The sequence below is a fragment of the Calliphora vicina genome, chromosome 3 (genome assembly GCF_958450345.1).
Source record: "Calliphora vicina chromosome 3, idCalVici1.1, whole genome shotgun sequence".
In the NCBI taxonomy this organism is placed as follows: domain Eukaryota; kingdom Metazoa; phylum Arthropoda; class Insecta; order Diptera; family Calliphoridae; genus Calliphora; species Calliphora vicina.
This window is the reverse complement of record NC_088782.1, coordinates 58,349,824-58,374,864: the sequence shown is the minus strand read 5'-3', so window position 1 is coordinate 58,374,864 and position 25,041 is coordinate 58,349,824. Positions and strand designations below refer to the sequence as shown.

At 34.1% G+C, this 25,041-nt stretch overlaps 2 protein-coding genes across 4 annotated transcripts in view; one reads left to right on the top strand and one right to left on the bottom strand.

Annotated features, from left to right (window-relative positions):
• The window catches only part of MCU (mitochondrial calcium uniporter), a 311,390-nt gene that overhangs the window by 83,458 nt on the left and 202,891 nt on the right, over nt 1–25,041 (top strand). For all 3 annotated transcript variants that reach the window (XM_065506415.1, XM_065506414.1, XM_065506416.1), the window contains one exon: nt 8,879–8,942. In XM_065506415.1, coding sequence (XP_065362487.1) covers nt 8,879–8,942 — 64 coding nt within the window. The remainder of the gene's footprint in view (nt 1–8,878; nt 8,943–25,041) is intronic.
• The window catches only part of jv (javelin), an 80,481-nt gene continuing 71,150 nt past the window's right edge, over nt 15,711–25,041 (bottom strand). The window contains exons 6-7 of the mRNA XM_065506410.1: nt 22,959–23,457; nt 15,711–17,748 (exon numbers count right to left, since the gene is read on the bottom strand). Of these exons, the coding sequence (XP_065362482.1) occupies nt 16,250–17,748; nt 22,959–23,457 (1,998 nt within the window). The 3' untranslated portion in view covers nt 15,711–16,249. The remainder of the gene's footprint in view (nt 17,749–22,958; nt 23,458–25,041) is intronic.

Sequence of the window (25,041 nt, the reverse complement as noted above, 5' to 3'; positions counted from 1 at the left end):
ACTAAGATGGAAGGAATACTACTGCAAGAGTAAGTAAATGTTGTTTCCATGTCAAAATAAAACAGACATGTTGAAAAAATATCGATATATGTTTAAAAGATAGATTGAATTCATAGGTAGAGCTAATACAAACTGCAACTAAATTAAACCCAGCAATATTTTTTATAAAGAAGAGGTGGAGAACTCGACAGAGAAGAAAGAGGTATTAAAATAGTTTACCAATTGGGAAATGTTGCTGGGTGTTCCTATTTCTATTTCAGTTTCTATTCCTCTTTTAGTAGTATTAGTTAATTCAAATTGCAAAGAACTCTTGTAGAAACTGGCATGTAAATGGTACTTGATTATGCATTTGAAAATTGAATTAAATTCGAATACAAAATGGCTACAACATATAAATCAATGATTAAACAAAAATTTCTCTTTTTACCAAAAGAAACTGAAGATGATTCTTTTCATTTTTCTTCTTTGGCCAACAAAAAACTCTCTTAGAGAAAATAACACTATGAGCAGGCCATTAATCACTTCTAAAGAAAAGGATAAAAGGAAAATCATGTCTACAAATAAGGCTTATATGGCCAACTGACGTAACTGATATACTTTCTAAAGATTGTTAAGGTCATTTGTTAGTTAGTTATATTGTGTGCAAATTGTATGTTTCCATTTCCTAATTTAATAATCGAATTTAATATAAATTTGTATTTAAACATTTGAAACTACGTAATCAGATAAGAAGGAAGTTTGACAAAATCTTTAAATAGGAAGTTCTTTAAAGTTTTTATATCCAATAAGGCAATACAAAACAGACATTTAGAATCACATTAGCACCCGCTTATAAATCTAACAAGCATCCTTAAAGCTTAATTATTTCCCCATATCCCACTTACTAGTTATGAGTTTCTCAGCAGTTCTGGGTGATTGTCCCGCATTAAAACATGAACATATTTGGGGGGCTACAAATTTGTTTATTAAGTTAGTTAAGACTTCACTTAAAATATTGTCTACAAAAAAAATTCATTTGTACTTTATTTATTTTTTTTACTTAATTTTCGAGATTAACAGCCATTTTTAAGGGTATTTTCCTATAAACGCGCTTTCATTTATGGGCCACTGTAGCATTATTAGTAATGTGTGGATGATTCTTTGTTATGGATTCAAAACTACGGTCTGGCATTGATTCCACTAATTTTTTAAGCAGATTGGAATCAATTTCCTCCCAGACTTGTTTAATTCTTAGTTTCAGCTCTGTCACAGCTTTCATTCTGGGCATTATTTGCATAAACTTTACGGGCCATGTATCCCCACAAGTTCTCCATTGGGTTTAAGTCTGGACTACAAGCCGGCCAGTCCAACAGAGGAAGGCTATGTTCATTACACCAAGATTTCGATTGGATTGCAGCATTATCTTGTTGGAATATGCAATCTTCATCCATTTTTTCATCCATAAATGAGAGAAGAGCATCTTCCAAAAGTTCGTTATAAATCGCACTATTCATTTTTGTCGGAACAAAACATATTTTCGACTTGTCAACTGCAGAAAACGCTGCCCAAACCATAATACTGCCACCACCGAAATTACGTTTTGACATCCGAACATCGTTTGATCTCAAATCGTGCCAATAGTACGAGTAGTAGTATGAGTCTAAATCATTGGTAGGCAAAAAGAGACATTTAATTTGTGTGGTCTTTTGGGTAAAAAATAAAATATCCACAACAACATCAAGAAACTGAATGAATTGTATGTATTTTTACGCTCTCTTACGATCTTTTGTTCACATTCGGGTTGTTTGACGAAAATCATCGTAACCTGAACAATATGAACGCCTACCATGGGTCTAAATTAAATTTTTTTTCGTCAGAGAAAATTACTTTTTTCCACTCATCTGTCCATTTCATATATTTTCTTGCGAATTTTAGACGATTTTCTTTATGGTGCTTGTTTAGCATTGTTTTACATTTCGGCTTTTTCCATTTTATGTTTTCATCGTTTCGTAAAATGTGTGCAACGTGTTTGGAAGTCACTGGAAGATTCAATTTATTCTTTATTTGTGTGGAATTCAATTTGTTGCGGGTTGCTTCTTGTTTTATTAGATTAAGTTGTCTTCTTGTTAGTTTTGTATTTCCCTTTGTACGTTTGCGAATTCCATAATTTTGACCTTTCTTCAAGAAATTTCGCACCACACTTTTCGAACGATCGATTTTACGTCCAATTTCTCTATTGGAACATTCTTGGTCGTGAAACAATTTAATTTGCATCTTTTCTTGATCGGACAAAATATTTCCCTTGGGCATCTTTAAAAGTGATGAAATTTATTGATTCAAATATAAAAAGTTGCAGTAAATTGAGATGTTACTATTAGAACGTACCTTTGGTGAAAAAAAAACTAAAATTGATAATATTTTATTTTTGTTAACTTTTTTAAAAACAAATTTCACGTCTGCGTTTATACGAATCTTCCACTTAAAATAGCACTAAGAACATTTGATCGCATAATTAAGGCAAACAATAAGAATAAAAAAAATCTTGTTTACTTTCAAAAAGTACCGTTAAGTTGTATCTCATTAAAAAAGTTAAATTTTGCTTTTGGATGAGAACAACAAAGATATAACAAAAATACAGAAAAAAATTAAGTGCGTTTATAGGAATATGCACCAGTGTATCATTTAGGGTGAGCATTGCTTACAGAATTAATTACTTTGACATGTTTGTGTGCAAGTCGGAAATCGAAATTGACTCTGCAATGCCTATACTCCGGATTACAAACGGACAGTTAGTGACAATTGACTCTTTAATAGTTCACTTTTGTTGGGTAAAATAACTGCAGTAGAATAAAACGTTGAAAGTAACTACACTCTAGATTATTTAGAGACACCAAGGTGACAACTAACTTCACTTCAGAGTACCAGGGATGTATAAAGTAACCAATTGGCTTCTCTTTGTATCGCAAAAAACACATATTCGTCAAATGTGCCAAAAATATATAAATTGGAGTTTAAAAGGGATACATTGATTTCTTGTAAAACTGTTTGACTGCTTGCTGTAAGGACCACGATTACTTTAACATAATTTCAACAAAAACAAGTAAGAGAGCTATATTCGGCTGTGCCAAATCTTATATACCCTTCACAAAATTATTCTTCAAAATAGAAATTTTAAATATTTTTAGGTAAACAAAATTTATTTTTTTCCAAAGTTCAGGTTAAAAAATTCAGGTTAAAAAATATTTTATTCCGATTTTGACCCATTGTAGGCCCAACTTACTATGGTCTTATATACGTGGTTGCAAAGGTCTTCTAAAAAACTCTACTAAAAAAATTAGAGTCCAAAGACAGAGCAAACAAGTAAGAGAGCTATATTTAGCTATACCGAATCTTATATACCCTTCACCAAATTATTCTTTAAAATAATTTTTTTTAAATATTTTTAGGTTAACAAAATTAAATTTTTTTTAAATTGTTTAGCAAAATTTTTATTAAAATTTTTTTTTTTTTCGAAATAGTTTTTTTTAATTTTTTTTTAAAAAGTTTTTTCCAAATTTATTGTTTTAAATTTTTAAATATTTTTTATTATTTTGTTTAAATTAAAAAAAAAAAATTTTTTTGAAAAAATAATTTATGACAAAAAATTTTTTGGATGAAAAAAAAAAATTCAGGTTAAAAAATATTTTTCCCGATCTTGACTCATTGTACGTCCAACTTACTATATCCTTATACACCGTTGCAATGGACTTTGAAATATCTATCATTAGATATCCATATTGTCTATATTAATGACTTATAGGTCAAAAATAGGTAAAAAATCGAGGTTGTCCTGGTGTTTTCTTTATATCTCAGCCATTTGTGGACCGTTTTTCACGATTTTAAATAGCAACCTAGTCGGAAGAATTCGTAGATATTGATGTATGAATCGTGTATGTAAGTTATTTGGGGGCTTCGGAAAGTTGATTTCAACAGACAGACAGACGGACATGGCTTAATCGACTCCGCTATCTATAAGGATCCAGAATATATATACTTTATAGGGTCGGAAAATTATATTGTGGAAATTACAAACGGAATAACAAACTTATATATACCCGTCTCACGAAGGTGAAGTGTATAAAAATCATAGATAATGATGGTCAACTCAACCCTAAGACCCTAAACAAAATGATGAAGCACGTTTTCCATTAAATGTGAATACATGAGATGAGGAATTATTTATATTTTTTTTTTGTGGCCATCAAGGGTCAATACTATTTAAATAATTTGATAGGAAGCAATCATGCCAGGCTTTTGTTTGTTCTTGTTTATATTTGGTTAGCATTGAAAATACATTTTTTATGATTTACTTATTTTTAATGGGTTTCCACTCATTTGTTTGCCTTGCTCAACAAAAAAAGGGATTATGAAAGGATATTTTTAATATAGGCATAAGTTTTTGCTTTTTTTTTTGGGTTAAAGTTACACTTGTTCTTTAAAGTGCTGATATTACAATATAATTAAATGTTGGCCATTGTATCCTGTACACAAATACAGTGTGAGATAAGAAAACATTAACCGCAATGGGTAACACCTCTCCTGTTAAGCCGAACAAATAGCTGTAAACCATTAAAAACAATAAAAGTACTGGGTTTAATGATCCTGTTTTTATTGATAACCACATATGCGGAAAATGGACAACAGATTTGTCTTGTATAATTCATGAGTTAGGGGAATAAATACATTTTCCTTTATCTTTATTCACAAGTTTACTGGTGCGTTAAAAATCTTTTTTGTAGATTTGGCTTTTAAAAATATGTGCTGCATGTTCATCATTTCAAATCCTGACAAACCCTTAGATAGAAGGGAACCGACACAGAACTGATGTCGTTATTAGTTTCATCAATGGTTTTAACGGCTGGTTTAAAATTGCATCATGTTTCTCATCCTTTCTATTTCTGTAGGATTCTAATTGTAGACAGTTGCTGAATTCACAAAACCCCTTGTATCATTGTATCGAGTGTATTATTGAATTCAAATACAATAGTGTAAGCTTGTTGTTGGAAATTTTTTTTTTGTATGTTTTTAAAAAGTTGTATTGGTTTACAGCTATAAATTTCTCTGAGCACACATATACGGGTATATGTGAGAGAGTAATTTGAAAAAAAAAATGAGATCGGTCAACTTGTTATACATACTACGCTTTCAAAAACATTCATACAATATACAATGGGTGTTCACAAACTAATAAACAAAAATTGTATTAAATACAAGATACACGATACAAATTGTTGTGAATTCAGCAAATGTTGTTTATCGGCCGATTAACAACAGATAACATAACTATGGACATTATTAACATAGCTGTGGAACATACAACATTGAAAAAAAGCTTAGAGTTGATCATTCTAGATGTAGAGCTTTTATGATGCTACTAGAAGGTTGGTGGCGCTGTTTATAAATAATTGATGCGTTTGCAGTCGGTGTTTAAGTTTATGATAGACGCTGTTGAAAGTAACATCAACTGTATTATCAGTGTACATTATAAAGTCTGTACATTAAGAGAAAGTTACTATTTCAATTATTATGTAAATGTGAATAAATAAAGAGCTGTTACAATTTTAAACTACTAAACTGCTTTTGTTTGCAATCAAAAGTATCCGGTTTATATAAAGGAAATAAACCACCGTTTTTAAAAAGGTAAAAACGTAACAATATATATCGATTTATCCGTGTGTATGGAAAAAATATTAAAATTATTACAGGGTGCAATATGATTTACCAAATCTGTTTAGAGCTCATTATTAAATTGTTGTCATTTTTCACACAATTGGACAGTGAAGTGATGTTTCTTCTATTCACATGACACGAGACTAGTGTGTATAAAACAGTTGACACAATTTTCCCACAGGGAAGCTTAAGAAATATTGTATTCCATAGAATATTTAAAAATAGAATACGATACACAAGAACTGTAGTGATCTATAACCAGAGATCTCTGTTATCGAACTAATAGATAATTGTCTTAGATTTTATAGGATGACTGGTGATATGTGCCTAACAATAACAGGAGCCTTATCGACATCTTGGTTAAGCGATCAAATGTCGGGTATTGGATAACCGGGATAGCGAAACTTTCAAAAAAATCGTATCTTTTTGTTTTTAATAACTTAAATGTCATTTTGAAGGATACCTATCTGACATTTATTCTCACTTAGTTATTGAACATTATAGTGTAAACAACAATGTTTTTTATTTGCACATCGATTGCTCGCCAAAGCTTATGGAGAACGTGATCCATCGGTTTCAACGTACGAGAGATGGTTTGTGCGGTTCAGAAGTGGTGATTTCAACACGGAAAACAAATATAGCCCAGGCCAGCCAAAAAAGTTTTAAGACCAAGAATTGAAGGCATTACTCCATGAAGACTGTTTTCAAACTCAACAAGAGTTTGCAAAGAGAGACATTGAAAGACATTTTACATGTCCGAAATGATGCTTGAATGCTATGGCCAGCTAACCAGCCGAATCGACACCAAAGCCAAATAACCATGGCGCTAAGGTAATTATCTGTATTTGGTGGGACTAAAAGGGTCCTATCGTATGAAGCTAGCATTGGTAGAAAAACGCCCAAAATATGCGGCCACATGTTACAATCCTGTTAAAAAGTATTCAGAATAACGTGGTTGGGGAGTTTTGCCTCACCCGCTTATAGTGTCGATCGATGCAGAACGTTCTCGCTGAGAAACGCTTCACTTTGGAACATTGTATCCGATATTGTCTTTTGGCTCAGAATCCATATGTTGTCAGAAAGATGGGGAACTAAGCAACGCAGTTTCTATCGAATAAGTGACTTACAAAAAGCCACTAGAAGATCGACTGCAGCTCACTCTGGAACAATTCATTACCTCTGACAAATCCAATTAAGTTCGTTTCCACCTGAACTAAGCAAGACAATGCAGTTTCTATTGAACAACAGACTTACAAAAAGCAATAGAACTTGCAGAGGAGGTTTCAATGACCAACCAAAATAACTAACAGCACTAGAAGATCTACCGCAACTCTCACTCGAACGATCCAGTACCTCTGACAAATTTAATTATGTCCGTGAGTTTTTGAATTTCCCGGCTCTTAACTGAAAGCCCACACTGCTTCTGTCAACAGGGATCTGTCAGTTGACTCCTGGAAATATATGAACAATGATCCATAGTTTGTGTTTGACATTATTATTGATAGCAGACTTCCTCGTGACTTGAGGAGAAATTTGGAAAAAGTGAATCACTCAAATAAATGCTAAGCTTGATAAATACTATGGAAACTCTACACCATCAATGTTAATGATAAAAAAGTGGTTTACTGAATTTAGTTGTGGCTGTACAAGCATGAAAGATTCACAACGTTCTGGACTCACAGTTGAGGTCTCTACAACCGAAACAATTGAAAAAATCATTAGCAGATCGGCAATTTAAAGTGCGAGAGATTGTAGAAGCCATAGCCATCTCACTTGGCTCACATTCGGGTGCACAAAAAAGTACACACATGTGCAGTTTCCATGGCAAAAATCCATGAATTAGGCTACGAAATGCACCCTTTTCTGTCCTAATCTCTGGAAGGGTGCCCCGATAGACCAGTCGATAGTGTGCTGAACTATTAATCTGTTTGTTAAAAAAAATTAGCTCCGAGTGACTATTTCTTGTTTCCAAACCTGAAGAAATGTCTTGTAAGAAAGAGATTGGACACCAACGATGAAATCATCTCACAAAACATACCTATTTCGATGACCACGACAAATCTTATTTTTTGGAAGGGATGAAAAAATTGGAGAAACGTTGGACTCATAACTGTCGTTTTCAAAACCGATTACGACAATGATTGGATTCTATGACAACCCCGAATGGCTGTCTTTCTCTATTTCTTAAATCAATTGAAATAAGCAAATTCACAAGAATTATATTTTCAGGACTTCTTTATGAGGAATATTCTCAATGCTATAATTTCGAACTTTATATGTTATTTTGGAAAAAAATTACAGAAACTTTGTTTGTTTTAAAAATCAATATTTGTTCGGAGATGTTTTTGATTCCGGGAATGCGAGTTTAGCTATCGTACAATCGAAGATCACTTTGATTTATCTTATCCGAGTATCCAACAAACGTGCAGCATATATATTGTGATGCCCTGATCTAGATGATCCTAATGTTCGACATCTCCTAGATTGGGATACGCTTCGAAGCTAGTTGAAAACGATTTAGTTGTTGGGCAGTCTGAGAGAGTAGATTTGAAAGACTCCGTGCCCCATCACTCATAGCTTATAGCCAATGTATCGGCTCTCGATCATTCACAACAGAAATAAATTATGTGATCCCGTCCACATTGCAATTTGATTGGTTTCAATCCGAGTGTGAGTATGGAAATTCTTAAACACTCTTTCGACCATCTACTATTTTTTTTCAAATTCCAAAAATTGCTGACCAACATTATAGCTACTAAATGCATTTATATTGTACTATTTTGTTATTTTTTCCTTATTAATCCTTGTTGCATTAGTACTAGTTTAAAAAATATTTAACTGCAAACTTTCTCCAGAAATAAAAACTATTTACAATGTACTACAACATTGAGTTCAAGTTACAATAGAGAAATATGAATTTAAACCTCATCATCATAAACTTTTTCATGTAATATAAAGAAACCTTAAATATTTTCTCATTGAAACTTTTAATGAAATCTAGTATTTTGTGGAGTCCATTGCAAGAAGAAAAAAATATGAAATTCATAGTTTTGTTTTGTTGCTAAAAATTAAAGCAAGAGTGTGGTCAGAGTAGCCCACCAAGCCCTTATAGTTCTTATGATTGTTGTAAATATTATTGTTGGGTTTTTATTTATTTTATTTTTCTGTTTATTTTCTTCATCTCTTGCAGAATTCATGGAGCTTGGGAGGACGACAAAGTTACTGCACAAATAAAACTGAAGACTTAAACTCAGGTAAGTGAATCACAACAGAACTCGGCTAAAATTTAACAGAAAGAAAAGTGTGTAACTTGCGAGTATAAATTTGCTGATGTGCAAAGATGATAACAATTTTAATGGAGGAGAAAAAAAATTTCTGTAGTTATAAAAAGGAAGAACTAGCTAGAGAGGAGGTAGAAGAAAGTATGTGTTTACTAAACAGCAATTTGCCTGTAAATACTTTCAAGTGTGCTGTGTCAAGTGTTGAATCATGGCTGAAGTTTATTTATTTTTATTATTATTCCTTGGCTACAATTTAATTTATGAACCCTCCCGTTCTTTGTTGCTGTCTGCTGTTAGAATGTATAGCAGATGACAGCTAGACACATTTACGGTGTACATATTACGAGTGGGAGCTATGTTTGGTTAAATTTATTGCATACCTTTCACTCATTATCAAATCAACCAGAATTAAAATGAAATAACATAGAAAGAATATTGATTCTGTCATTATATAAATTTAAATGAAATTAATTTTTCCTTAGTTTTACTAGCAATTAAATAAATTACATTTTGAATCAACACTATCAATCAATCGCCACGAAACTGTGCTCGTGCATTTTACATTAATTGAAGAACTTGGCTGAGCAAGCAAATAATACAGACAATATACATAAATAAATAGCATGTCAAATATTTTGAAAGAGTTAAAATATTGATGATCTTTTAGTTTAATACGCGGCCCTTCAATCGTACAACTCACTTGAGCCCATTCAGTTGGTCCTAATGTGTTGCTCGAAAAGAGAAGAAATGGTAAGAGTGGCAGAGAAGAAGAGAAAAGGGGGAAGTTAAGACATAGGAGATAGTGTAATATAAGAAGTATGATTGAAAGTTTCAGAAGAAGAGGTCAGATGAAGGAGAAAAGATTAAGTTCCAAGTCATTTGACGAATTTGAGGTCAAACCCCAGGAGATTCCTTGGTTCGGTCACGGTTACTAGTTGCTATTCCTAATGAATTTACTCTAACATCATGCCTAATACTTAAAAGATACTATTGAAGGAACGGTGTCCTAGAACTTAATGCGTAGACCCCGGCAATGATTAAGAAAGTGAAAAATATCTTTCTTTATTTATTACAACTCCTGCGAAAATCATTATGGAAATTTAATAAAGTCTCCGAGCTTGCTCATGTGTAAGAGTTGTAGTCCAAGAAGATAGGTTGTAAATTGTAAGAATATATGTTGTCTCCTTCAGTTGCCATTTTCTCCAGGTCATCAGCAATACAGTTGCCTATAATATCTCTGTGTCCACACACCCATATGAGAACGACTGTCTAATGTCTCGCCATTCTGGACAATGATGCTAGGCATTCCTCAAGTAGACTCGATGTCGTATATATTGCAGCTTGACTATCAGTAAACTTACGAATATCCTTAACCGAAATCCTGTTATATCTGCGCCAGTTAGCCGGTCTTAAGCCTGAAGAAGATAACACCCATTCGGAGTTCTAAACAACATCCTGATCCTGATAGAGGGGAACCTTCACTAATTCCTTATCGTTCGGAATGAAAAACCGAAGTTTCTCGAGAATAAGGGTCTGAAAGTGAAATAATCAATGTGAGAGTGTAAGTTCAACACCGTACAACTGGGGCAGCGATAAGCTAGCAATCTAGTGTTTGGAGTGCATTCTCCATCTGCTATGATATCGTGCACAGATGGATCACCGCAACATCATCCACATAAGCGACAGTCATATAATCCATGAGATCCACTTTCCTGAGCAGAAAATTCGATGAGTTTATAGGCAAATTTCAAAGAAGAGGAATATGGCCAGTTTTGAGATAAACCCAACAATAGATTGGTCTAACCCCAGATCATGTAGGGATGATTTTATAGTCACAGATTCCACATTATTAAAGATTCCACGTTCTATATCCAAAAAGACTTCTAGTGTAAAATTGTCAAATTCAACCGATTTCTGAAAATAACTTACTAACGAGTGAAGTTCTGTCTCAACTGAATTCTCTTTAATATAGGCATGTTGTGAAAAAGATAGTAATCCCTGGTCCATAGGTATTCGTATGTGAGTGTTAATGATTCTTTCCATGGTTTCCAGCAAAAAGGATGATAAACTTATCGATATTAAATCTTCTGCCTTAGTGTGTGTCGCTTCTCCTGCCTTTGGAATGAATTATACATTACATTCAGTCTATGGAACGGGTATGTATGACCACGAAAGTTAGGTATGAATAGATTCCAATCAGACATGAGTGATCAGATCTGCATTGTTCTGTTGGTCAGACGGATTTTTTTATATCCATAACTTTTTACACTTTTATAAAGAATTTTTCGCAAACGATTGGTCTCAGAGGAACTCTCGACTCAGCTGCATAAGTTCTTCCTGGACTTTGCATTCCAAACTTGATTGTTATATCCTTCATTCCGTTTGTAATTTCCACAATATAATTTTCCGACCCTATAAAGTATATATATTCTGGATCCTGTCTGTCTGTTGAAATCAATTTTCTGAAGACCCCAGATATCTTCGGGATCCAAATCTTCAATAATTCTGTCAGACATGCTTTCGAGAAGTTTCCTATTTTAAAATCAGCAAAGTCGGTCACAAATGGCTAAGATATGAGGAAAAAACCAGGACAACCTCGATTTGTTACCTATTTTTTAAATTGAAAAAACCAAAAAAAAAATATTAAAGTTTAAAACTTAAAAAATTTTTTTTAAATTTAAAATAACAATTAAAATTTTTTTTTTACAAAAATAAAAAAAAAAATGAAAAAAAAAATTTGTTTACCTAAAATTTTTAAGTATAATTTGGTGAAGGGTATGTAAGGGCTGTCGAATCTTAGCCGAATATAGCTCTCTTACTAGTTAAATTTATTCTTTTCGCCTCGCTGACATGTTTGCGTCTAGAGTTCGCTATGTCTTTTACCTCTACGTAGCTGAACAAAATTATTTTGTTGCGTTTTTATATGGATTTTCGGTCGCTGAGTCCAAACATGGATAGAAGATATGGGACGATATTTTTTTTAAGTCACATTCGTTCTTGATTCTTGAAGTGAAGCGTATCCCAGAAAGAGCGTTCTGCATCGATCGAAGCAAATAGAAGTCGGACGGACCTGGGTCTGGACTATAAGCCGGGTGAGGCAAAACTTGCCAACCACTTTTTTCTAAATAGTTTTTAATAGGTATTGCAACATGTGGCCGACTGTTGTCATGATGGAATATTACGGTTCAAACGAATCAGTTGCAAGGATTTCTGGTCCTTTGTCAAGAGGATTCGGAACAACACCGGTGCTTCAATTCCTCCCCTTCGTACGGGTGACCTTTTGGCAAAAATTGTCTCTACAAATTCATTTCTTCACGACTGCAATCAGTCGGTGCCTGTGATACCACTGTATCTTATATTATGCTTAAAATATTCTTCATAACTCGGGCAGTTAAGAAAGTTCTATCCGGACACAATGTGAATAAATCCCCTGGTCCCGATTACATTTCAGCACTTGTCTTAAAAAAATGTTCATCATCGCTGAACTTAGGAACCACTTAGGAACCTTTTTTACCTTTCATATCAATCTGGGATTTTCCCCAATTGTTGGAAGGTCGCCAATCCGGAAAATTATCGCCCAATCGCATTTTGTTCGGCGCTCTCGAAGGTAATGGAGGGCATGTTAAACTATCACCTTGTCAATTATTTAGAATCGAACAAATGACAGACAATATGGCTTCCGTAGTAGTCGTTCAACTGGAGACCTAATGGCATTTCTTTCAGAACAGTGGTGTCAATCAATACACCGCATGGGAGAGAGTAAAGTAGTTGCACTCGAAATTTTTAAAGGCATTCGACCGGGTGTGGCATGATAGATTAGTTTCGAAATTGGCCTCGTTCGGTGTTGGAGTAGAATTTTCTCGTTTTATTTCTAGTTTCCTTCGTGGTCGTACTATAAGGGTAGTAATAGATTTGATTTGCTCCGAGAACTTCATATTGAGCTCTGGAGTCCCCCAGGGCTCTGTTCTTTCTCCTTCCCTTTTTTTTAATTTTCATTTAATTTTTCGATTTACTAACAATCACTTCAAATCCGATTTATTCTTTCGCGGATGACAGTAATATCTGTCACTCATATTCATTCCACCATAGACCTACTCTTTCTGAGATTAAAATGTCAAGAATGTATATGGACGACTCGATAAATCGTGACCTTACTACAATCTTCAGATGGGGTGAATTGAACCGAGTTAATTTCAACGCACTCAAAACTCAGTGTTGCCTATTGACACATAAGCGTCTTGAGATTTCACCAGAATCAATTCTTCGTATGGGTAACACAACTGTTGGAGTTTCAAATAACCTTTTGATTTTAGGTACGAGAATACAGTGTGACATTCGTTGGAATCGTCATATATTCGATGTTGCAAAGGAAACATTTAGGTGCTTGGGTTTCTTGAGATGGTGTCGGAAAAATTTCTCCCCTTCCGACCTTCTTGGTATATACACAAGCTTCATTCGTCCAAAAATGGAATAAAATTCCCACATATGGGCCGGCGCTACAAGGTCAAGTCTAGAGCTGCTGGAACGGGTTCATCTCGGTCGGTCTTATAGATGATGGAAATGTTATCCGGTTTATTGATACTTTACAGCTTATCCTTATTTTACAGATACTATCATGGGTGTTGTTCAGTAGACATAAGTAATATCATACCTAATACGCGCACTTTCATTCGGAGCACACGACTATCACACAGATCGCACCCATTTGCTATTAATTTGAGTACCGACCGCACGACACATTATAGGAAAAACTCTTTTTTTGGCCGAACCATACGTATGTGGAATCTACTACCTGCCAACGTATTTCGGTAGGAATATAATATTTATCAATTCATGTCAAACGTCAACAAACATTACTCCCTCCTTCTCACAACTTTATTTCCTAACACAATGCACTGCATATACTATATGCATATCACTTGAGTGTTGGTTATACAAAATACAGGGCATTAACTTAACTCTACGACCTATTAGCTTATTGCCTTGTTTGTCTAAACTATTTGAGAGGATAATCCAAGGGAAAATTATAAGATTCTTCAATAGTCAAAACATTATCCCAGATCATCAATTCGGTTTCCGTAAGCAACACGGAACAATTGAGCAAGTTAACCGACTAACTGGAGAGATACGAAAATCTTTCGAACTAAAAAAGTACTGTTCGGCAATATTTCTAGATGTTGCCCAGGCTTTTGACAAGGTTTGGCATAAAGGTCTAATACATAAGATTAAATGCCTACTGCCTTCTAGTACACACAAAATACTAGAGTCTTACCTATCGGATCGTATGTTTAGGATAAAATGAGGCGATTATGTGACAAGCGACTATGCGATCAATTCTGGTGTACCTCAGGGAAGTGTTCTAGGACCAACCCTGTACTTATTATACACCTCAGACTTGCCCGAGTCCGAAGAATTAACCATTTCCACCTTTGCAGATGACACTGCAATTCTTAGTTCACATGTGGACTTAAATGTAGCATCTAGAAACCTTGATAATTATCTCAGACACGTGGAGACGTGGTTAAAAAATTGGAGAATACAAGTGAATGAAGTCAAAAGCAAGCACATAACGTTTTCACTTAGGAGAGGAAATTGTCCACCAGTGACACTAAACAGTGTGAACATCCCATAGTCTGATCACGTTACATACCTTGGCATTCATTTAGATAGACGTCTTACTTGGCGTCCGCACATAGTAGCCAAGCGGCTCCACATGAAATTAAAAGCTTCTAATTTACACTGGCTAATCCACCACCAATCAAAATTAAGCCTTAACTGCAAAGTCATCCTGTATAAGACAGTCTTAAAACCAATTTGGACATACGGAATCCAATTATGGGGAACAGCAAGTAATACCAATATAGATCTCATACAGAGGGCACAATCCAAAATTCTTAGAACCATGACGGGAGCTCCATGGTACATAAGAAATGAAAACATCCACAGAGACTTAGATGTACCTTTGGTCAAGGACGAATTTAGAAAAACTCGTGAAGCTTATTTGTCAAAATTACATCATCATCCGAACCCGCTCGCAAGGCTACTTACAGTAACGCAAGACGGATCAAGGCTACGTAGAGCTGATTTACCACTCATCTAATATACCAAATATGATTCTCCTCTGAGAGAACAATAATTGTTTAGTTATAAGATTTAATTACTTATTGTAAGGCCTAGACATTAAAGGTAGGAACAATATTATAATAAACGTATTAAAAAAAAAAACTTAGTGTCATGGATATTTGACTTTGGTGTTGATTCGGCTGGTTGCCGGGCTTCACATACAATCTCTTACATTTTGGGTAATTGTAATGGATGCATATTTTATTAAGTTATGATTCGGTGCAAAAGTTATTTTCTTTTATGGCGTTCAAGCATCATTTCGGACATGCAAAATCGTAGTACAAAATCTCTCGTGTTCAATTCGTATGGTTCCCACTTTCCCTAATTTTGGATCCTGCTGCTCGAAAACATTTTGAAATTACTGCTTGATTAGCTCCCAATTGTTTCCCAATTCTTGGTCTTCAAACTTTTTTGGCTCACAAGCCATTTCTCGCACATTGAAACCGATGGAACACATTCACCATAAGCTTTGGAGAGCAATCGGTGTGTTGCAGCTGCTCTTTTTTTTCAAATTAAAGAAGTAGAGCAAAACTTCCTGCATATGACGATTCGACATCATTGGAATCACAGTGTTTTCCTATAATTTGATATTTTTCCTATTTTACTCTAGCTTGAAATAAAAAATCACAATTTATTAATTTAATAATATAATTTATTCGAATATACTTTTGTCTGCAGTATAAAGATTTCATATTATTAGGACATGTAATTTTCAGCTTAAGACTAAAATTTAAAATACATTAAAATAATATTAAACATTTTAAAATTAATAACAACAATTTATGTTTGACATTCAGATACAACAAAATAAAAAATAAAAAAAAAACAAATGAGCAAAATATATATTTCTTTCTTTAATAATTACAATTTTAATTTAAACAAAAATAAATCCCTACACCAAAATACACATTTAATATCGTTGCACCAGATTGAGAATTTTTCACAAAACTTTTCTAATTTATTATTTTTGTATTAATAATTCTAAGGAAGAAAAACAAGAAATAACAAAAACTTAATTGTAAGAAGAAAAATAAAACCCAGAAAGTATTCCTAGATAGTTGAGCTGTTCATTTAGTTTTATTGATACTGGCATTCCATTTCATGTTTGAGTATCAATATGTCTACTTGCTGCCTCCATCTCTTTCAATCTCTTCATTTTATAATTTGTCATCTAGACTATCATAACAATCTGTTTCCGTTTCCGTGGAAGCCACAGTTTGTTGACTATTTGCAGTGGCCATTGATGATGTTGCTGAGGCCTTTGACGTGTTGGAAGACAAGGATGAGGTCGTTGAATGTTGTTGGTTATTGATTTGTTGTGTAGTGTGGGAGGTGGCTGTGGAGTGGGTTTCAGAATTATTACGTTTCTGCTCTTCTTCAATTAACTTTTCAAAATCTTTGGTTGGATCATAGATTTCAAATTCCTCAAATTCAATGTCATCATATTTACGCTTCTCATAGATACTTTTATCATTGGCCACATAATGTTTGACAACTGTTTTATCAATAACGGATGTAACACTCGATGTGGTGCTCAGTGGCAAAAATGATTTCTCATCGACACCACTTTTGCAGCATTGTGCTGCAGAGGTGGTGTTAGCAGTTGAAGTTGTGCCGTTGTAAGTAGCCATATTATCTATATTCTTCAGCTCCTTGGCTGTATCAACACGATGGATTTCAACGGGCACAATTATTTGTGCTGGTTTATTGTGTGTAGCAGAGGATGTATTAGAGTTTGATGAGTTTGTTATTTTTGTGTTCGATTTGTTTTGTGCTTCATCAACTTTCAAATCCCCCATTGACATTTTATTCTGTATATGTTTTATTTTTGTTGTTGCTGTTATTGTGGGTAACAGCGTGTTTTCATATGTCACCAATTTCTTCGACAGGCTGTCTTTATCTTTGTTGACTTGTTCCTCCTGTAAATTCATTTCTTTTCCAATATGTGTGATATTTTTGGCAATTTCAGGGTTGATCCCAGAGGATTTAGCTGGCTGCTGCTTAACAAAAGTAAATGCCAAATCGACATTTTTATTACGGCATATTTTCACACATGTTCCCCCATTAACATTACCATTGCCAGCATCTCTTCGGCCTCCACTGCTATTATCCAAATGTATATCTTTAGCTTCACTATGATACATTTTCTGTTCTTCCATTTTCTTTTCAACTTCCTCTTGCTGAAGTTCCTGAAATTCTTCGTTCACATTTCTTTTGCTGGTTTTTATCAAATCATTTGCTGCAGAGGAGGACTCTGTTAAATTTCCTTTAGCAATATTGATGTGATTATTTACAGTTACTAGTTTAATGCCACAATCGTGATTCTTTTCCTCAATGACCTGACCTTCTCTTTTAACCGGAGTAGCATTTTGAGCGTAAACTTCATCATTTGCTTTATGCTTGTAGTTGCCGCTCACTTCATTATCTTGACATGTTTGATGGTTTATTGTTAATGTTGTCTCATTGTTGCTGCTGCTGCCACTGCTACTGCCTTTCGTTGTCATATTCGCATTAGTGTTGGTTTTTGTTGCCTCAAAATGATGTACCATTTTTCGCACAACTTCCGTTTCTTCGGGCTCATTGTCTGTGGCACCAGCCAATTCCAAACGACTGCTACAACTGTTTGATTTAACAAGTTTAAATGTTATGCCACCGCCTGGTAAATACAAAAGGATAATAAATTTCAAGTTAAATCCTTAATCAAGGAGATTAATAAATAAGGTGTTGGTGAGAGGAAATAGTAATTTCAGCAAGGATTCTCTTACATTTTAAATCAACTTTTATGCATTATGTATTCAATTCAAAGTTCGTCTAAATGTACAGTCCCGAACTTAAGTATTGGCACAGGATGCTCATTGTACTTTAAGGACGATTTAAAGGCCGTATAGTAGAGATTTTTAATAAAGAAATATATTTATCAGATAGATTAATGAATTTCCTACAAAATATAACCAACTTCATTTCAACAATTTAATACCATTATTTATTAATAACAAAACAACATAAAAAGTACTGCATTTCAGTGAACAAAATTATTGGCACACTTCATTAAAAGCTAAAAAAATATTTGATTTTGGAAGCAATATTGCATAATTTAATATTTAGTTGCAAGTGACTTTCGTTTTATAACTGCCTCGAGTAGTTTAGGCATGAATCCACCAACTTGTTTGTGATATCTGACCCAATACTTTGCCATTCTTCAATTAATGCCTTTTTCACTCGCTTATCTAGCTCTTCCCACAGATGCTCTATTGGGTTGAGATCCGGAGATTGTGGAGGGTGTGGTAGGACATGCGAAATATTGTATGAAAGCCACATACGTCCAGTATAGGCCGAATGTTTGGGATCATTGTCATGTTGAAAAGTGAAAGAAAATGGTAAATTAAACTTTTCTGCACTTTTCCTGAGGTGCATCCGTATATTTCACTTTGTCCATTATTTCGTCAATGAACACCAGCTCTCCAACCCCTGAAGCGGACATACAACCCCACACAATTACCTCTCCAGCAACATGTTTTACTATTGATGCAATATTTTGCACTTGGTGCTAAAAATCATGTGGCTTACGTAAATTCTTAAACGGCATATTCTAAACGCTTCTTTTGGTTCACAAATGAAATAAATGGTTTACGCCTAGCAATACGACAACTATAGTTTGTCTTCTGGAGCACTCTTCTGGCTATTGCTGCGTGAACTTCTTTCCCAAACTCTTCCTTAATCTCTGCAGAAACCTGTGTTGAAGATATTTTTGGACATAACTTGACCTTTTTGATTATATGGCTGTATTTACGCTCACTTAAGAATCTTGGACGACCTGTATGTTTAGCACTTTCAAGTGTTGATGTTGCCTTAAAATGTTGCACGATACTCCAAATTGCAAAACGGCTTCTTTCCATAATCTCTACAATCTCAGCATATGATTTTCCTTGATTGTGCAAGTTGATTTTGCGCTCAGATTCTGTTGTTTCCTTTTTTTGTTAGCCATTTTCAGCAAAATTGATAATTATTGTGCTCATTTTTTACAAATTGACATTAACAGTTTTAGAAACGAAAACTGTTAAATAAAAGACGATAAAATCGCATTTTCAAAGAAAAAAAAAAGTGGATAGATCGATAAAATTTGAAGAATTTGGTTAAGTGTGCCAATAGTTTTGTTCTACAGAATTGTGGAATTTTTCGTCTTTTTATTATTTTAAAATATTATTGCAAAATTGTTGAAATAAAGTTGGTGGTATTTTGTAGGAAATTCATCAATCTATCTGATAAATATATATTTTTATTAAAAATGGCAACAATATGGCCTTTAAATCAACCTTAAAGTACAATGAGCATCCTGTGCCAATACTTAAGTTCGGCACTGTATGTCATCCCATCTTTTTTTGGTTTCGAATTAAGTAGCAGTATTTTTAGTCCTTGTTGATGGCCAATCTTTTTTGTAATTCAATTAAAAAGCGAAGTTTACACTAAACTCCTCCTAGTTTTTAAAATAATAAATGTTCGAAATTGTAATTCAACCATATTGAATTCCTACATGTTCATGAATAGCTATGCTCATGCAATCAATTTAAACTCCAAAAATAAACTAATATTTCAACAAATTATGATTTTTAAATTTACATTTGTTGAGTTAGTAGAAGTCTTCCTGAAGAAACATTGAATTTGATGTAGTATATAAGGAGTTTTAGGAAGATTATTTAGAAATGGAAATACAAATGGAATTCTTCAAAAATTGTTGCCTACACGCCTGTTTAAAGGTAAGAGCAGTTGGCATTTGCCAGGCTATCCCACAACTTTGCTTGATCAATCAGAGTTCTTTCAATGTTTGATTTTACAGGAGATTTTAAGAATCCTATTACATTTAGAATTCCGGAGAATCCCCAAATATTCCTGTGCATTGGCAGACTAGTACGTTCCAAAATTGTTGTGCTTTGGAATACAAAAAATGTTGATATTTAGGAAGTCAAATGCAGTTCATTTACGGGTGGCATCCTAGGCATTAACCTGGATGTTCCTTGTAGATTGGAACCCAATGATTTTTAAGAAGACTAATCCAATTTACGTGAAAAGCTTTACATTTTTTTTCTTCAAAATCCATTTGTTGAGTTATTAGAAGTCTTCCTGAAGAAACATCGAATTTTATTGAGTATATAAGGAGTTTTATGGAGATTATTTGGAAGTGGAAATTCAAATGGTATTCTTCTTAGTCTGTTTAAGAAAGGATCGTCATTCTTGCTTAAGGATCGTCAAGCTGCAGCCTGCTTAAGGATAAGAGTGTTTGGCATTACTCCTGGCTATCCCATAACATTGGTTGATCAATCAAAGTTCTGTCAATGTTTGATTTTATAGGAGACTAAGAAAACTAATACATTAAAAATTCCGGCGAATCCCCAAACCTTCGATTGCATTGGAAGACTAATACATTCCCAAAGCAGGTGGTACCCTTTATATTGATGTGCCTTGGAATACATACAATTTTGACAGTCCATTTACGGATGGCATCTCTGGCATTATCCTGGATGTTCCTTATAGTATGAAACACACCGATTTTTTAGAAGACTAATACAATTCAATTTCGGGTGAAACGCTTTATATTATTCCGGATATCCATGTACTTTGAAAACCAAACGATTTTCATATCTACAAGGAGTAATACAATCCAAATTTCGGTGGAAACAAAATGTTCTTCTTAATAACGTTAAGAAACAAATTTATATAATGTCAAATCCTCATCTTTCTTCTTTAAACTTAGGAAGACTAATATAATCCAACAAATTTTAAGTGAGATTTCCTGGATTTTCCTGGGCCTTGAAACTCACACAATTTTAATATTTAGGAAGACTAATACAAACCATATTTCGGTGGAACCCTTGAAATTTCCCTTGATGTTCAAGAGCTTTAGAACAAAAATGGTTTTGATGTTTAAATGTGATGCTATCTCAAAAACCGAAACATACAATTTCGATATATAGGAAGACTAATACAATCCAAATTCTGGTAGAACACTTGACATTTTCCTGAATGTTCCAGAGCGTTCAAACCCAAACGATTTTGATTCTTAAAAGCTTGGTTATCTCAAAAACCGAAACAAAATATTATCTTTTTCTTTACTTAAAGGCTTCCTCTTTCAAAACAAACTGATAAAATCATTAACAACAAAATGTTCTTCTTTATAACTTTAAAAATTAAATTTATACAATGTCAAATCCTCATCTTTCTTCTTTAAACTTAGGAAGACTAATACAATCCAAATTGTGGTGACATTTGCTAGATATTCCTGAGCCTTCGAACTCAGACTACTTTAATATTTAGTAAGACTACTTACTATACAATCCAAATTTCGGTGGAACCCTTCACATTTTCCTGGATGTTCAGGAGCCTTAGAACCAAAACGGTTTTGATGTTTAAATGTTATGCTATCTCAAAAACCGAAACAAATATATTTCTTGATCTTGTAGAAAAATTAGAAGGCGCGATTGTGAAATATGTTGCTCTTTAATTGAAGGTTATATCTTTCAAACAAAACAGATATGTTCATTGGCAACGAAATGTTTTTCTTAATAACTTCAAACCCGAAATTTCTAAAAAATCAAATTCTCATTAATTCTTTCTTAAAGAAACTTTTAAAAATGTATTTTGGAAACTCCTAAATATCTAAGTGCTGGTTCACACACGTCAAGTTTACTCGAGCAAGTCTTGAGTTCTTAGAAGAGAGAGGAAGAAAAAGAGGAAAATCTTTCCAATCTCCTCTCCTCTCTCAAAGACTCAAGACTTGTACAAGTAAACTTGACATGTGTGAACGATTGAAATATTCAATGGTCACATGCTGGATTATCCATGGCGAACTAAAATTTAAAATTTGTACTAAACATATTCTAGAGAATCTCCCAAAGATTATGCACTTAGGGTAAAGTTTATTTGAACTATGCTCTCTTTCGATAACAAATCTTCTAAAAATTTTCCATCGCTGCTGTCATTTTCACATGTCATCATGTTGTCAAGGTTTTGTCGGTTCAGATATTGAAATATTGATGACGGAAGATAACTTCGTTAAATATTTTTTGGTGAAATTTACTAAATACCGTAAAATGACCTTTCGAATCTCAGAGAAGATCTTTATTCACATCTGTATTTCTTCATTAACGACTTAGGTAAATCAAGCATCAAGAAAGTTAGAGGGTATTTAGGATGGGGTAAAGCTATTTTCTAAATTTTGGTCGGCAGTATCAATGAAGCAGTTTCTCTCGGACAAAATATTTGAAGATGAATAAAGAGAGACAACTCAAATATTTATCGGTTGCGAAAGCTTTAGCATTCCACAGCTTTGATAAACATCTTTTGGAATACAAAGAGTAACGACTAGCAGCGAGTTATAGTGAATCGTTTAGATAATTATATAAAAATATCGTTGAAGATACATTTTATTCATTGTCACATTGATATTCCACTAAAAACTTAGATTAACTAAAAGCAGAACAAATACTCCAAGATTTTCACAAAACTATAAAGGATTTGAGTTAAAAGGAAGCCGAGTGATTGTTGTTGGTCTTTTACAAACTCCGCAGATCCACAGCACTTTAAGTCATGTGAAAACTGCAATATATATTAACATGAACGTAAGGAATATCAGGACATTAGCTCAGATCAATTTGCAGCGACTAAATGTCAAAGATTACTTTAATTAGTTGCTTCGTTTCTAATTACAATGGCTCATATACAGCAGGAGTATGAAAATCATTTTGAAACCTACCACCTTGCTATTGAATGGCATAATGTTTTTCATTTAATTTTTTTTTAATTCCCTCTTGAAATCACTTTTCAACTCCCTCAACAATTAAACAATAAATATGTGCTAAAAGTACAACTTACCTCCATTATGATCCGCCTTATCACCTGCTCCTCCTCCTACTCCTCTATAACCTTGAGCTTTATGTTTCACATTATTATTTTGGTTGTATTCATCTGTTGGCGTTGTCATGGTTTTGGCTCCATTGTTCGCCACATTATCGTTCTTTATTAAGTGAAATTTCTTTTGTTCTAATTGTTTCCCATGGAAATGGCATTCATTATTAGTGGTTTTCATGGAGCATATTGCTGCTGCACCCTCTGCAGCTGCAGCATTATTACAGCAAGTTTCAATTTCACGAACTCTAGCCCTCGTTTGGGTTTGTGTCATCATTGTGGGATTTTTTAAGGACATTGTTGTTGCTGCATTGTTGGCAATTGTATTATTGAAATTGTGTCCATTGTTGCCACAACCATAACTTTCTAGTGGATTAGCAGCCGCAGACGTAGAGGTTGTTTGTACAACACGACCACCGTAATAGGTAACGGAAGAACCACATTCACGTATTTTACGCAAAACATCCTGTTAAATGGTGAGAGAGAGAATTTGAATTTTATGCCAAATCTTTTGTTACAATCTATATATAAAATGTTTTAATGAAATTTTACAATTCTGTGGCTTTTAATTGTGGTTTCCTTAAATAATTTAAGCTTTTCATGATGTTTCTTTCTACAGAAATTAATTATCCTTTAAAATTTATTTCTTTAAATTAGGTTAAATCCATCTTGTTGTTGGTTAATCATAAAACTTTACGGCAAAGATAACAACAATATTGTACTTGTACTTGAGTTATTTTCTAAACACAAAAAACTATAAATTTATTTTTATATCTCCACGTTGACTACAATTGACTAAAAGCATTTAAGAGTTTTGCCAGGGTTGTTTGAAACATTTTGGGACAAGTATCTCCACCATTCCTTTATAAGGGAGGAAACACATATATTCGACAAGGCAAATTTGTTAAAACTTGATACAATGATTCTTTATGGACATACGAAATTTGGAGTTAAAATTTGAGTCGATTAAACGATGTCCGTTCTTCTAGCTGACTGGCTGTCCATGTAAACCTTGTGCGTAAGTCGCAATTTTAAAGATATTCGGATGGTTCCATTCTGAATTTTATGTTTTTTTTTATTCCACATTCGGACAGTTCGACTAAAGAACGAATTTTCTCTGTAATGTGTTGTGCGATCCACTTTCCAGTCGAGGACGTATTGATGAGCCCTGGCCGAAGAACGATTTCTGGAACAAGTTACCACATTACATTGTAGCATCGGTAGAATAGTGAAACACTGTCACCGATAAGTACATTCGCTCTCTCCTGTATAGGATCGATTAACTCCAAAATATACTTTGAAGCTCCGGCCCATACATGAGAGCTGTATACCCTTTTGGGTCGGATATAAGTAGTGTGGTGAAGAGGAATAGAATAACCTCTCACGTCAACTCGAGGATTTGTATTATGCGGCTGATATTTGTCTACTCTCGCACAATGTCTCCAACATGCAAGCAAAAGTAGAAGATTTGGAAAGATTAGCACGCAATGTTGGACTTGAGATAAATTTGAAGAAAACCAAAGCTATGAGAATCAACAACGTTAGCAATGATAACGTCATTCATCATCTGCGAATGGCGGTGCTGAAACAGACGTAAATTCATCAAAAAGCGCATCAGAATCATATGCAGAATATTCTGGCCTAACAACATCATCAACTCGGATCTCTGGAACCTTATCAACGAGGAACTCATGCTAACACAAATAAAACGTAGGAAATGGAAGTGGATCGGACATGCTATCACAAAGAATGCTGAAATATAACAAGGACGGTGCTAGAGTGGAGCACTCAAGGTTCAAGAAGCCGTGGTCGGCCAAAGAATACATGGAGATGCATGATACTCCAAGAACTAGGACAGTGCAATCTTACATGGGAAGACGCCCAAACAACTGCAACAAATCGTGAAAGATGGATATGCTTTGTGGAAGGCATATGCTTTCAAGAGCGATAATGGAGAAAAAAAAGTAGTGAAGTGGAGTGAAGTGAAGTATTTCCGACGCCGCTTTAGAAAACCAAGGCACTTGTATGCTTCTTTAGACACTTGAAGGCA